General features: G+C 35.9%; 1 protein-coding gene across 2 annotated transcripts in view; it reads left to right on the top strand.

Annotated features, from left to right (window-relative positions):
• Positions 1 to 15,628, top strand: part of LOC116737002 (ankyrin repeat and BTB/POZ domain-containing protein BTBD11-A) — a 183,185-nt gene extending 167,557 nt beyond the window's left edge. The window contains exons 9-17 of one of the 2 annotated variants that reach the window (XM_032589938.1): positions 595 to 730; positions 4,693 to 4,925; positions 5,964 to 6,142; positions 6,353 to 6,458; positions 7,702 to 7,804; positions 7,891 to 7,972; positions 8,913 to 8,981; positions 9,072 to 9,185; positions 10,654 to 15,628. In XM_032589938.1, coding sequence (XP_032445829.1) covers positions 595 to 730; positions 4,693 to 4,925; positions 5,964 to 6,142; positions 6,353 to 6,458; positions 7,702 to 7,804; positions 7,891 to 7,972; positions 8,913 to 8,981; positions 9,072 to 9,185; positions 10,654 to 10,893 — 1,262 coding nt within the window. In that variant the 3' untranslated portion in view covers positions 10,894 to 15,628. The remainder of the gene's footprint in view (positions 1 to 594; positions 731 to 4,692; positions 4,926 to 5,963; positions 6,143 to 6,352; positions 6,459 to 7,701; positions 7,805 to 7,890; positions 7,973 to 8,912; positions 8,982 to 9,071; positions 9,186 to 10,653) is intronic. The other variant, XM_032589939.1, reaches the window with a different exon arrangement.
• Positions 15,629 to 15,791: the final 163 nt, after the last annotated feature.

Raw genomic sequence — 15,791 nt, 5'->3', positions numbered from 1 at the left:
GATCAATCAGTCCCTCCAGTTTTCTGTGAATTTCTGTGTGGAAATTCACAGAAAGTCAACAGATTTATTTCATACTAGTGCACAACTGTAAGTTTATTGCAGATTTTCAGCAAAATCTTTTAAAATTATTGGGTTTTTGTGATGCTAACTCTCTCCTGTAGGGGGCAGTATTTCTTACTTTTACCACCCTGCTGCCTCAGCCTTATTTGATGTCCAATAGTCTGTGATCAATATGGCGAGCCACAAAAAAATCAGATGTAACGTCATAAATAAGCACAAATATTGCAAAATTCCTTGCAAATATTTCAAAAAAAAAATCCCCAAAACAATCACACGTTTCACGCTTGCAGTACCTTGATGACCACTAGGTGCCACCCACTCACCATTTGAGAAAGACTGAATTAGTACAAAGTTCATGGGAAGATTCAGTGTTTTTACAGTGAATTAAAATGAAACTATAAATTAATTTAATTATTTTTAAGTTATTAGGCTTGTTTTCATGCTAACATTTGAACTGTTGACCTTTAAGTAACAGAGCAGAAGTAAACTGACGTGGTTTCTAAATCTATAAATCTATAATTTTCTCTCTTTTAGGAAACTTTGAGCTGGTGAGCTTGCTGTTGGAAAGAGGAGCAGATCCCATGATCGGCACGATGTGTCGAAATGGCATCTCCTCCACTCCGCTGGGAGACATGAACTCGTTCAGCCTGGCAGCGTCGCACGGACACAGGTGAAACAAGTCAATCACCGTAAATCCACCTGTAACACTAATAAGTGAAAATGAGGCCATGGGAAGTAAAATACATGCTAACAATGCTAACAAAATCATTGAATTTTCTATAAATTGTTTTTCTTTTTGGTAATTTCACCACCATGATGTAAGGTAATTTTATTTATAGAGCACATTTTCAGCAACGAGGCAGTTCTAAGTGCTTTACATGAATTAGAAGCAATTCAGTTTATTATAAGCCTGGCGGGCCACCAGGCTTTACTTGTGCCCCCACCACGGTAAATATTGCTATTTATTAAATTTGTTTTTAAATGTTTGCATTTTTAAGTCTTTTTAGTTGGTGTTCAGGTGTTAATCTTCCAATAAAGCATAATTATCGAGGGATATTTTCAAATTTCTTGTCAACTTTAAACATTTTTTAACGGTTGGTGAATGACTGCGTGACAACCACCAGGCTTAGCAAGTTTTGTGGGGGAAACCTTGTGAAGGAAATACAAACAAAACAACAAAACCAAAAAAAAAAAAGATAGAAAGTATAAAACTACATAACGGTTCCCCATGTTTAATAAGAATGAGTAGTCCATAATTTATAAACTAGTAGGGTTTCTCTGGATTCTTGTTCTGATAAAACAAAATTTTGGTTCCAGTTGTTCAGGATTTAGTTCTGGATTTGTACAATATAAAAGTTAATGTTGGACAGAATGACAGAAACATTTGTGGGGAAGTCTAAGTTCACGGACCTTATATTAAATAAAGGTAAGATTTTCCATTTTAATCATAAAGAAAAGAGAGAGGTCAGCCAAAGAAAACATTCAAATAAATATAAAATATAGCATATTCTTTTATCTTTCTTGCTGCTAAACTGTTAGAAGCTTTAATTAGTTATGGTCAAAATGAAAACTTATATTGGATCTTCGTCTCTGATCACCACAGTATCGATCCCTTCACATCAGTTCAATCTGCTCCTCACGGGAGATATCTCCGTTTCCGTGACGATGTGTTCGGCTGCACTTTACCGCCTCTGCGGAATAAGATAAAAACCTATTAGCATTCAGGGCGGCGGGGAAATAGAGTGGAGCGGAGAGCGACGGCAGCAGCACAATGCAGCATTATTAAGACAATCAATTATGGAGTGGTAATCACGCTGCGATATGTTGTAAAGAGGCTGGCACTGAATTAGGGCAGGTTCTTCTCACGCAGATTATCTTCAGATTAAGGCTAATAACTATATATAATGTTCAGTTTTAATTTAGTTTTGATAGCGATGATTTTTAAGGATCTAAAATCGTGTTTTGATGGTGGAGGAAGGTAGAAAAGTCGAGTAAATGAAGAGTGTTTAATTAAAAAATCATGATGGATAAAGTTATAAAAATCACAGAGAGCCAGAGCAGAACACAAAACTTAAATGCAAGGAGAAATTCAGCTGGGGAAAAAACTGAGGAAATGATGAGAGGAACCAGAAGGGAGTGTGAAATACACTGCAAAAATACAAAATCTTACCAAATATCTTTGGTCTATTCTAGTGCAAATATCTTAATACACTTGAAATAAGGCAAAACTAACTTAAAAGTTACTTTTCAGTAAGATATAGAAGCTCGTTTTAAATGTATAAGTGAAAATATAAGTGAAATTACAATAAAGCTCTTATTTTGATAAAATTGGATAGTAAATAAGATAGAACTCTGCAAAAAACACAAAATCTTACCAAGTATTTTTGGTCTATTCTACTGCAAATATCTTGGTACACTTGAAATAGTAGTAAAAGTAATTTTTCAGCAAGATAGGAGCTTGTTTTAAGTAAATAACTCGTTAATTTTGATGAAAAGTATTAGTAAATGTACTGGCAGATTATATTTTAATACATATTATTATATTAGCACATTAAGCAGCGCATTCATGACATTGATTGACAGCGTTAAGATCTTCCTCCTGGCTCTGATTGGTTGTTTTTGACCAGAAGTGGTGCGTTCTTGTAAATGGTAAACTTTCAACGCTTCAGGAAGATGCAGCAGTTTGTTTTAAGTCAGTGATTTCTTAATATTGGTGAAAAAGTGCTAGTTCCACTTTCATATTATTTCACTTCTGACAAGACGTTTTTCCATTTTCATTAAGTGGAATAACAATAAAGCTTGTATTTTGATCAAATTGTATAGTAAGTTAAAACACTGCAAAAAAACACCAAATTCTACCAAGTATTCTAGGGTAAATATCTTAGTTCACTTAAAATAAGACAAAACTAACTTAAAAGTAACTTTTAAGAAAGATATAGGAGCTTGTTTTAATTAAATAATCCAATAACTATAACAAGACATTTTCCCCATATTATAAAATGTCCATCATAAACTATAACTTTTTCTCTACTATTAAGGAATTATTTACTTAAACAAGCTCCTGTGTCTTTCTGAAATGTTATTTGTAAGTTAGTTTTGCCTTATTTCAAGCGTACTAAGATATTTGTACTGGACACTACATTAAAAATACTTGGTGAGAGTTTGTGGTTTTTCAGGAGAGGAGTTTAAATACAGGGGCGAACGAGAAGTACACAAGAGACTAGGAAATGAATCTAATAATAAAGAACAACTAGGACTAAGAATTGTAATTAAACTGGAGTAACAAGAAACAGAAACAAGATCTAATCAAAGATTGAGCCGAAGGAACACAGAATAACCAAACCCCAAAACAACCCAGGACATAAAATCAGAATGGTGATGAGGTTTTTTTTAATTTTATTTACATCATGATTTTTTTTAAAGATCTTTGGCAGTTTTTCATCTGGCAGTTGCCCAGAGTGGCATTAGAAAGGGGATGCACAACACCAGATTCAATTCAGTTTATTTATAAAGCACCAATTCACAACAAATTTCATCTAGTGGCAATTTACCAAAAAAAATGTCATTTAAATTCAACAACTCATAGACTCTAATTGATCCCAGTGATCAAACAGTGCATTAAAATAATTTAAGGCATAAGTTTCAAATCTTTTGTTTATTTTAATTGTACGCAGTTCTTTACCGTAAAAGACCGCCCCTCAGATTAATTTCACTCCCTGCTGCGGCAGAAGTGAAATTACCGTAATAACCCGACATTGACTGGAAAGCGCAACGTCTCCCCTTTCAGAAACTGTTGGGATTATTCAGATAACGCAAAGTATTGCAGAGTTACGGTGCCACAGAGTTGGGTTGTAAAAATGTGTTGTCGGCGACACCTTTCCGCCGATGAGGGTTAAGCTCAGTTTCTTCAAATTAGTTTAAAAAGTTTTCTATCTAAAGAAACCCAGCTGCGTTTCTTTTACAAACATGTGCAAAACTTTGTCAATATTCCTCTAAGTCCAGTTTTTACTAGTGATTTATTAATTTGACCAAAAAGCACCACAGGAGATCATTTCTGCCTGCAGCCATCAGACTTTACAATGCTCAGATCTGAGTAACTTAAACTAAAGTTTTCTCTGCGCTCATTTATAGATTAATATATCTGCATGTGCATGCTCAGTTATTTATTTTATTTATTTCTCCAGTCATATTGAATCACTCTTAAATTTATGAAATATATATACCTAATCGCTTATGGCTATACATGCATTATTAATGTTCAACCCCTTGGATGGAGCAGCTTGCCAACTAATAAGCAGTTTAGTTAATCCTTAGAAATCATTAAATTATATTCTATTCTATTTTACCCAGCTATTACCAGTTTAAATAATATTTCTCAGGTTAAATTATATTTAAATGAACTGAAACATGGTTTTATAATTCCAGTGAATAATAATAAGGTTGTCAGTCAGTGGAAGTATGGTGTAATATAACATTTTCAGAGAATAATGCAGAATTTAAATAAAAAAATAGCCCAGGGTTTTTGTGGTTACCAAGAGAAATAGCTAGAGTACTCGTGTGAATTGACAGAGTTCATCTTTTTTGTATTTTTACCCATGGTGCAACCCTGCGTTTTGTCTCCCTCTTGTGCAGGAATGTTTTCCGGAAGCTTCTGTCCCACTCAGAGAAGGAAAAGGGGGACGTTTTGTCCCTGGAGGAGATCCTGGCCGAGGGTTCGGATCCCGGGGAGAAGAGGCTGGCCCCGCAGGCCAACTGCAGCGGGACGCTGCGAACAGGAAAGGCCAAACTGCGGGCCCTGAGAGAGTCCATGTACCATAGCGCAGAGCATGGCCATGTGGACATCACCATTGACATCCGCAGCTTAGGTCAGATTTACTAATGCATGCCTCAGTGGCACACAAGCCTCCAGCTGTCCTGCAGATGTGCTCATGCTGTCCCGTCCTGTCCCGTCCTGTTCCCACCCTCTGCAGCTCACCCAACCGTAAAACAGGAGCCGTTTTATCTGAGGCCATAGTAACGGGTCAAAGGTGTGAACAGGATGATGAAGCTTTGTCCTCGCTGCTCGTGTTTTAAATGTGGCTGCCGTCAGCTTTCAGTGCATTCACCTCAACATTTTAATCAGCCGGGAAACCAGAACTTTGGCTTTGATACAAACAGGATGAACATTGGTAAAGAGCATCCAAAGAGAAAAGGAAAGTGTAAACAAATTGCCTCAGTGGTGTGCAAAGGTCTGTCTTAATAACAAATTTTATCTAGACAATAAATTGTCCACAGAAGTTCTTATAATAAACGATGATATCATTGTTTGAGACTGTTTTCCAGAACACATTCTCAAAGATGAATAAACTTTAAATTCATTCAAACTTTAAAATACATTTTAAATATTCAAGATAAGTAGTTTCTCCACCATTAGTACATTGAGCAGAGTGTACACTAGCCTGATTGACAGTGCTAAGATCCTCCTCCCGGCTCTGATTGGTTACTTCTGACCGGCAGCGGTGCATTTCTTCAGACTGCAATAACGGCACTCATGTTATACTGGCATGACACAGAGACTAACAGATATGTAAAAAACAGATTTTAAAAAAATAAAAGTAATAACCTGCAGCTTTAAGCTTTTTAAACCATCTTCATCATTATGAAGGCAGACGGTAGGCAGCTAATTTTCTGTCTTGCTGTGTTTTATGCTCACTTCATTTCCATCAATCGCATTAGAGCCGTTATTAACAAGCACTTTTAATTAAACTCAGATGCTCCATTTGTTTTACCTTTGATTTCCCACTAATCCAACACTCATGGCATCCAGTGGAGAAACATGAGTCTCCTGTGACTCTACACTTGCTTTTCTCCATTTCTCTGTATTCACTCTGCGTTTTCTTTTTTTGTGTTTGTGTTTTTCCCAGGCGTTCCTTGGACGCTGCACACCTGGCTCGAGTCCCTGCGCACCTGCTTCATGCAGAACCGCCGGCCGCTGATCCAGGGTCTGCTCAAAGACTTCAGCTGCATCCAGGAGGACGAGTACACTGAGGAGCTGATCACACACGGCCTGCCGCTCATGTTCCAGATCCTGCGAACCAGCAAGGTCGCCGGGGGCTTCCCTTCACAGCAGCAAGCCGCTTGTTCAGACTACAGACACAAGACAAGCTGACTTGTTGGGAATACAAACTGAATCTATTAGCTTCCTCATTTGCATGATGTTTTTTCAGGATTAACAGGGGGAAACCAAAGGGTTTAAAGCTGTAGCATGTGGAAAGTTTTTGTCCCTAACGGTGCTGCTGCTGTGTGTCTGCAGAATGAAGTGATTAGCCAGCAGCTGTCGGTCATTTTCACGCAGTGCTACGGACCTTTCCCCATCCCCAAACTGACGGAGATCAAGAGGAAACAGACCTCACGCCTGGGTAAGCCTTCACTTTGTGAAAACAGAATCATTTTTAATTTGTCTCCATGAGTTTCTGACTCTTTTGTGTCTTAAGTCCTTCTCATACCTTGTTGTGGACGATTGTCGCAAATTCGCATCGATCCTCTTTCCTCCGCCCCATATACTCTCGTTGATCATCATTTAGAATGTTTTACCACCATCTAGTGGTCAGAGTGTGAACAGCTGATTCATGGTTGATCTGATCTGCAGCTAATATAGCAAATTATTTGTATTTTTGGGTTTGATGCGTTTTAACGACATTAGTCAGTAACAGACAGCAAATTATTAATGTGTGTATTAATTAGTAATTTATATATAGGTAGAATTGTAGAAATTGGAAATCATGTTCAACTTTGCAAAGTTGATGCAATAACAACTTTGCATACATTTTCCATCATTTAAATTTAAATTATATATTTAAGTTTTATCATATAAATTATATGTTTAAGAATAAAAATATGATGCATAAATAATTAATTGTATATCTACATATTTATCTTATTACAAAACAGGGAATAATTGTAACAATGGAAACATTTGGGTTATTAGCAAAGTGCAGCTAATTGTTGCTAATTAGCATTATTAGCAGCAAATAGCAATACTCAAATAAACAACCTCAACTTAGATAAACATCATAATATTTAGCTTTTATATTGTTATATTCACATCATGAAGTAAGTAACGATGAGATTTCTCTTTTTATGATTATGAAGCAGATTAAAATAGCTTCATAAATGAAATGTGTATCTGTAAATGTTTTAATACTTCATATTCAAATTTCTAAAAATACCATATAGGCTTTCAAATTGTAAATTGATCATTTTTAGGTTTTAATTCATCTTGAAATTAAACAAACGATACATAATTTTAATATATGTTTAAAAGTCATCCATTTTGTGCTTCTGTTTATTACTTTAATTCAATTCATCCTTGCTGGGAATAATAACTTTTTACCTTGAGGTTACGCAGGAAACTTGCACAGTGTTGCAGCGCCACCTGGTGTATACATCAGAAATGAAACATTGAAGAAGCTAAACATTAATGAGGATTTTAGAGAAATGTTTAAAAGACTCATTGGGACAACAACTTAGAATACAAATTAAAGGGTAATTGTTTAATTTGGAGTGGAACCTCAATGTAAAACCTACATCAGCTTTATCTTCTGCTGTTTGCTGCTCTTTATAATTAGTTTTCTTGAATAAAAGCATTTTTGTGTTTCCCAGACCCCCACTTCCTGAACAACAAGGAGATGTCTGACGTCACCTTCCTAGTGGAGGGGAAACCGTTTTATGCACACAAGGTGTTGCTGTTTACAGCATCAGCCAGGTACTGGGAAGCTGTGGCTTTAATGCAGATATGTTTGATTTTAGTCAATAAGATCAAAAAACTGACACTTTTTGTGTTTCGTCCAGGTTCAAGTCTCTGCTCCAGAACAGACCAGCAGCAGAAAACACATGCATTGAGATCAGCCATGTCAAATACAACATTTTCCACGTAAGAAGTTCAACATGTTGATTTTTTAAATTTACTTTAGCAAGCTAAGTTAGATATGTGTAAGACTGGAAGTTTTCCCCAGTAAACCTGTAACCCAGGTGGCTGGGTGTTAGGCCAGTCGTTCATCCAGCTGTTCGTCATGTTTTTGAGTTAAAAAATGTTTAAAGTTGACAGGAAATTTGAAAATACCACTTGATAATTATGTGTTATTAAAAGATTGGAAGATTAATACCTGAAGACCAACCATAAAGTCTTAAAAATGTAAACAATTTAAAAAAGACTTAAATAAATAAGCAATGCTTAGCCTGGTGGGGGCACAAGTAAAGCCTGGTGGCCTGCCAGGCTTATAAAACACTGGGGGAAACCCTGCACTAAAATTGTATCCGAGATCTTTTCATTTACTTTTTCCATGTGAATCTTTTCACATATTTTGACATGTAGCCAATATAATCAACAACAGTAAGCACCCTCTTAGATACATATCTATATATTTTTAAATATATCATCATCATCAATCACTTTATTTTGGTAAATTGTCCACATTAAACACAGGAAATAAAAGAAAAAAAAACAGCAATAAACAAACCCATAATTTACCAAAATACAGGAGAAAACCCAGCATAGAGACTCTATTGCCTCTTAACATCCTGATCTGGTCATTCTTGTCCTGAATTGGCCTCTTTCTTCTAGAGAAAAGTCCACAAATATCCTGAGGGTTCTCCAAATGTTTTCAAATAACTCAGTTTTTCTGATCCATTGATTGATACTTGGTCCTGTTGTTTTGTTCCAATAAAGTACAATCACTCTTTTAGCTTGTAGTAGTCACATAATATCAGCAGGTGTTCAGAATTGGTTAAATAAAGTATTTGTGGGATATGAGAAACCCGAATCTAGAGCCTTTTATTTACTTTTAAATGTGTTGGTGTGTTTTATCTTGCAGCTGGTCATGCAGTATCTGTACTGCGGAGGCACAGAGTCTCTGCACATCCGCAACACAGAAGTGATGGAGGTAATGCAGAGGGTTTGCATAGCAGCGTCATTACTTTGAGTTTGTTTTTGTTGTTTTTTTATTTAATCCTGCATGTACCGTTCCCTGCAGCTCCTGTCTGCAGCCAAGTTCTTCCAACTAGAGGCCCTTCAGAGACACTGTGAGATCATCTGCTCCAAGAACATCACCACTGAAACCTGCGTGGACCTTTACAAACACGCCAAGGTGGGAATACGCCTCAGACTGTTAATGCACCTGCTCATTGCCTCCATTATTTATTAATGCATCAAATGACAGCTGATTTCTCAGAGGCTTTAACTCGCTGTTGTCTTGACAAAGCAAAACAAAAGAAAGAAAGAAAACAGTGAATGCTAGCTGGTGTATTCTCTTCCAAAAAGAGGACATTTGTGGAGTTTCTCGTACTTTAATCCATAATTTTATTGGAATATTTCACATTTCAGCTGTAAATTTTGTAGAATAAAGGGAAAGTACAGAGCTTGACCCCTAGATTGGTTAAAATAGACAATGTTGTGCTACAGACGTAGCGTATAGAATACAACATACAGTAACAATGTATGTTGAAGCATGCTAATGTTAGCAATTCAACCCTTTTCCAGTTATTGTTTCTCATTTTGTCCCCTTGCATAGTCATGAGTGGTAAGGTTAGCATGCTAAAGGTAATGTTATCATTCTCTTTAAACATTAACATTGCTATGCTAACATTATTATGCTCATTTGGATGCTAATGTTAGCAATTCACCTCTTGCCAGAATTTGTACCCCTGAATAGGTATTGTCGGTGCTAAGGTTAGCATGCTAATGCTAACTGTTAAAATTATTTTTAAATGTTAACAATACTATGCTAAGATTAGCATGCTTCTGTGAATGCTAATAAACATTACAGCTATGTTTTGCTGAGCTCTGATTTAAGGCATAATTGAGAAAATTGGTATAAAAAATTTTTTAGAGCTTTGTTTTTAACATTTCTCAGTCATAAAATCTAAATAATGTAATCGCTAGCCCGTATCTTCTCCTGTAGGCAGTGAAGTCTTAATGATCAATGAGCAATCGTTCCTTATTTAAGCTAATTTAATTTATATAACAATGAGATGTTTTTCTAATTCACACCAACTTCAAGTTACTCACTACAGATTTGTGTCATTATGCAAAAAACAAAAAATAAACCAAATCAAAAAAGGGAATTAAAATCTAAACTCCCAGAATACCTAGTTTTTTTAAGGATTTGTGAAGATTATTGTGGTATTAGTGATAAAATGTGGTCATTGCCTGTAATTAAAAAACATTTATGTACTCAAGTTACAAAGTTACAAACCAGCAGACTAATTAAATACTATTCAGTTTTAGCATAAAATTAAACCTTAAAATGACCTGTTGTGGTCAACTTTTAAAGAAATTATGTTAAGTCATAACAAACGTTTTGATTTTAAGGTTTTTTTAAGATATGACTGATTTCTATTTATTCACACTTTCCAAAGCAGATCATGTTTAGAATGACTTAACATTTTTCAAAAACAAATCGTTAGCTTAAAGTAAATAAAAAGAAAATAAAAAACTGATATATCCCCATTTAAAAGTAATATAATTCAGTAAATGTAACTAGTTACTACCCATCTCTAGGTATCCCATCGTCTTTACTTGAGCTGCGTTTTTCCACCTTTCTTCTCTTTCTGCAGTTTCTCGGTGCGTTGGAGCTAACGGCGTTCATTGAGGGCTACTTCCTGAAGAACATGGTGCTGCTGATTGAACTGGACGCCTTCAAGCAGCTCCTGTACGAGCCGCCCGCCGCCACCTCTGCCGAGAGCCCCGCGTCCAGCCCCGGCCTCTGCTCCGACATCCTCCACGACCTGGAGAAGACCCTGGCCACTCGCATCCACTCCATCCACCTCTCCAGCTCCAAGGGCTCGGTGGTGTGACCGCCGCCCGCCCCGCTCCCATCCAGCCACAGCATCAATTTTAGCAAACACTGTCCCGCCCACGTCAAACTGCTGTTGGACGATCTACCGCCAGGATTTCCCTTTAATTCTGCTGCTTGTTGAACGTTAATGTAGACGTTTGTGACTAAACTTTATTGTTTTGCCTTGAGCTCCTGTCCTGACGGCTGTTCACTGCGGATAAAAACAAACATGGCTTTGTCAAGGCGCCTCATTCACAATAATCCAACTCTCAACTGTATTTCATACAGAACATGTGCATGAAATACATATTTTACACTTTTTTCACTCAGAAATTAAGGTAGAAGTTTTACTCATTCAATACAAATGATACATTTTCTGGAAGTGGATGCCATGGCAGCAGCAAATTAAATCCCTGCTATACGACCCGTAGCAATGTGAGGACTTTTAAGGTGGACTTGCTTACATTTCAGTCTGTCAGTGTGTTCTCGCTGGACACGTTTCACTGTGTTTTATCTGCCATGTTGCAGAAGCCAAACTGATCACAGGAACTTCCGCCGCCGAGCCGGTTCCAATAAACCCGAAATCTATGCTGACTGATTCCTAAAACACGGGAAACAATTCGTCTTTTTGCATGACACCTCCTTTACTGAGCTGCCATTATGTTGCTTTTTTATGCACAGCTTACTTCATGAACCTCTTTTCTGAGCGGGAAGTAAAAGAATTTGCTGCTTATTAACTTTTTATTCGCCACAAGACAGAGCGGGATTCTGGAGACGGACCAAATGTTTTTGAGAGCAAACTGTAAATATCTTCTGAAAGTCATCGTTTTTGCAAGATGGTATAAAATCCCCCACACTCACTCGCCTGGCTGACAACACCGGCCTCACTAAACGTGCTCCCCGCTGTGCGTCCGGATTATGCAAACTTGCATGTTTAATCCATCTGTATGACTTGTGTGTTATGCAACATCGCACTGTGGGATGCTGGTTGCTCCAGTTTTAGCTGAACCGAAGGGTCTCCCCTCAAATTATTTTTGCTCTGAAGCATCCCAGATTATCAGGATAGGTTACAAAATTCAGGCTAGTCTGCAGCATCCGTGTATTAAATTATCTTAGCTGTTTAGTATTGAAATAAACTTCCTAATACAATTGAGATTACACACAAAATAATATTTTGCTGTCATTGTTTGGTGGTAAAAGGGAGGCAGAGGTGGAGCAAATATAAAGATCAACTTTTAAAAAAAATCTAGAAATCCCAAAAATAAACTAAATAAATAAGAAACCAAAGACGAAACTCAAATATGACAAATAATGTCCAACACATCACAAGGAGCTAATAAAATGTTACCATTTTGATGTTTAATCAAATGTATGTTGATTTCTGGAAAACAAAGTGATATAGTTGCGCTTAAAAAACTAAAATGAACATTGTTTTCATAATTAAACAAAAGATATCAAGAGAAATTTCAGACTCAACTTGTAAAAGAATATTTTTCCTGGTCTTTCTTGCAAACTTAAATATTCATGTTTCTCTTTGAGAGCATCAATAAAGTTAAACTTAAAGTTTATTAATTACACTTTCATATCAAAAGTAACACAAACCTGCTGTAGGTTGTGTGGTGACATTTTAGGGTTTTTGGAGACTTCTTTTAACATCTTACTGTCTGCTCTCAGGGTGAACATGCTTTGTCGGCCAACATGGACATGTCAGCAGTTGTTTTATTTTGAAATATCTTATTACAAATTATTCTGAGACGTCTAATTTTTTTTTTTGACAAATCTTTTCTCTCACTTAAACAGTAACCAGACTAAAGATGTCTGAGATTTAAAAGTGGAAACCTTCTAAAAGACTTGACAGTCTTTTCTTTTATTGTTTATTTAAATTATTTCAAATTTTAATTGTTGTTAAATACATATTAAATACCTTCATGTCTAAATTTTCTGAAAAACACTGAATCTTGTTGGAGGGAATCATATTTTCACATGAATGTATAATGACAGAAATACTTAAATATTAAAGCTCCTCGCAGATCATGCCAAATATTTTTGCAAAATTGATTTATTTTTAAACAATCAGTTTGTGTTGCATCTGAATGGTCTAGATGTCGTAAAACAATTAAAAAGCACCCAGTTTCTGCATTCCCTCTCAGTATTTCAGTACTAAAAGCTGCAACAGTTAAGTAAATTTTATGTTTTCTTCTTATGTATGTGCTTTGATTTCATAAAATTAAAATACAAGCTGAAAAGGTTCTGAGGAAATGAATTGGAGAAAACAGGCGTTACAATGGATTTTAGTGAAGTTAATGTCTATGGTAGCATGGGTTTTACGACATTTTGATCATCCATCGTAAGGACAAAATGTGTAGAAAATCAAGAAATCATCCAGGAAATTAATAATTAGTAGTTTAAAAACTTAAGTCTACTAAATACAAAGTGTGAATTTAAGAAAAGTAATAAAAAACATCTCTTGGTAATTTATGCATTGAATATAAGAATACCTTGTTCACAGTGCTGAATGTTCCACACAACTGTCTCATACAGCATTGACCCTTAACAACTACGTCACTCTTATCATTCGAGGCGCCATGTTGGACGTCGGAAGTGAGGGACGGGAGTATTTGAACGCAACGACTGCAATTGTTTTACGAAGTTGGTTTTTCCAGTTTATTCGTGGCTTCTGCTTGTTCGAGTCGAGCTAATTTGTCTGAACGTAAACTCGCCTGGTTGGGCCTCATTGATGACGGTGTTCACAACAATTGGAGACGGCCAGCTTAGAAACCGACCCACATCTCCTCCCTGGTGACGTGTTGATCAAATTACCGACTTTGCCTGAATTCACACCACATAATTTATGTCAATATGTCCTAAACAGCGTTTTTCTTTACACCGGACCAGCATTAAAAACATACAAAAGAGAAGATGCTAACTAGTTTTTTTCCATACATGCTAGGCTACATGACGGTGCGGCACTGTTTCCATGGTTACCAATGGCTAGACGCGTACCTTCTCCATAATGCGATATTTTATATCTTTCTAATTATACACACTTATAAAGTGTATGAACGTTAATCTTGTCAAAAATGTCCGCTGCAAATCCGCGATTACACTGAAGGCTGAGTGATTATGATTGACAGCTGCTATCCATAAAAGAAGATATAAAATAAAATGACAAGTTTGGTTCCTATCCCACCGCGCAGCCATATTGTTTTTCTTTTCAGGAGCGTATTGGTTGTTTTGATGTCCGTCATGGCGGAGCGGAGCGTGACGTCATCTGAAAAGGGTCAATATATATATATATTTTTTTCAAATTTTCAAAAAAGTAAATACCAAGTAATTCTCTTAAAGCTAACAGAGGTCCCTAATATTTAGCAACACTTTTTTTTTCCTGTTCAAATATTGACAATTCATTAAGAAGTTTTATGCATTCAGTTGTATTTTAATATACGGCTCAAATCTATTTAATGAATGTAACACAAAGCGGATGGAGATTAGGAAATCGTGCATTTTTTTTCCAGCAACAGATCAAATGCAACAGTCAAATAAGTTTTCATTTTTACATGTAATGTTTGTTTCACTATCAACCACTATTTATATTCTTATGAAATATAATTACTGTAGCACACTGAAAATTACATCCATATTTTAGCCCAAATTTTGAGAAAATCTTAATATATATATAATATATGAACTTCTATAAATATTGACAGATTACAGATGCTATACTACAGTTTTATTTTCTTATCTACATGCATAGCAGTATATACTTTATTTTACATTCAGCAGTTTTGAAAAGAATACATTTAATAATGCTCTAAGATATTTAGTAGAAGCAATATTTACATCAGATTGTGTTCCCATGAGGTTAGCTAAAGTGTAAATGTGAGCTAAATGAGTGACTGAAATTTGCTTAAATATATATATTTTTGGTTATATATCTGTGGCAGCCCATGGTGTGTTTTTGTTTATTTTACCCTGAATGCTTTAAAGATTTTACTGTATGCTAATAACTTAAATGAATCATCACATATTCACATATTTTAGTGGAAACGCTTTATTTGAAAGTGATACATAACCTGATGCAAACCAAGGTTCATGATGATGTCAAGCACTTTTTTGTGCCAGTGTTACTGTAGCCTCACACAATCAGAGTATTTTACCAGTGAGCTTGAGTTAAAGTCTTATTGTGACCCAACAGCAACTAAAGTATGAAAATAAAGTCAAAGATTTTATGCTTATCTGTTTCTGTTAGTCTTAATGTTACGCCAGTAGCAAAAAAAAAACAGCTTAGCTTGTCCCATTTCTGGCATTTCAGGCCCAAAATGGGTCAAAGCTGTAGAGTAAATGTCAGTTTGCATGGCTCTTCTTGTTTAATGTTGTTGGGAATGTGTTCTGTACAGCAGCTTTGTCTCAACACCCTCCTTTGTGTTTGTCTGAGCATTTATTATCCTGCGTATTTGTTACTGGTAATATACCTAATTTTCCCTAGACACAGTGATAACTTGCATGGGTTAGTTTAAATCCACATGGGGATGAAACTTTTGCTACTTCTGTTCCTTTGAAGGGAAAATGTACATTGTACAAATTATATATATATATATACATATATATATATAAAATATAAATTATACATGGTGTGAGAAGCAGAGATGTGGTGGAGTATAACAACAAAGAGAAATGTTACACTCATGCTACGGTTTCTGTCGTTCCATGACATGATATTGTGGACAGCTAATAAAGACCTCAGTTTAAAAACATTTAAAGTCTTAATTGTCTTTTTACCTTGTTTTTGTGAGAGGAGTGTGTATTTGTGGGCTAAGCAAAGCAAAAGTGTATGGAAAAACTTGCTAAATCCTTTCTCTGACATTACAAATGTGTGCAAAACTTGTTGATTTCAAAAAACGCAATTAAAATCTGTCA

The sequence above is a fragment of the Xiphophorus hellerii genome, chromosome 17, assembly GCF_003331165.1.
Source record: "Xiphophorus hellerii strain 12219 chromosome 17, Xiphophorus_hellerii-4.1, whole genome shotgun sequence".
NCBI lineage: Eukaryota > Metazoa > Chordata > Actinopteri > Cyprinodontiformes > Poeciliidae > Xiphophorus > Xiphophorus hellerii.
This window is presented reverse-complemented; position numbering and strand designations above follow the sequence as displayed.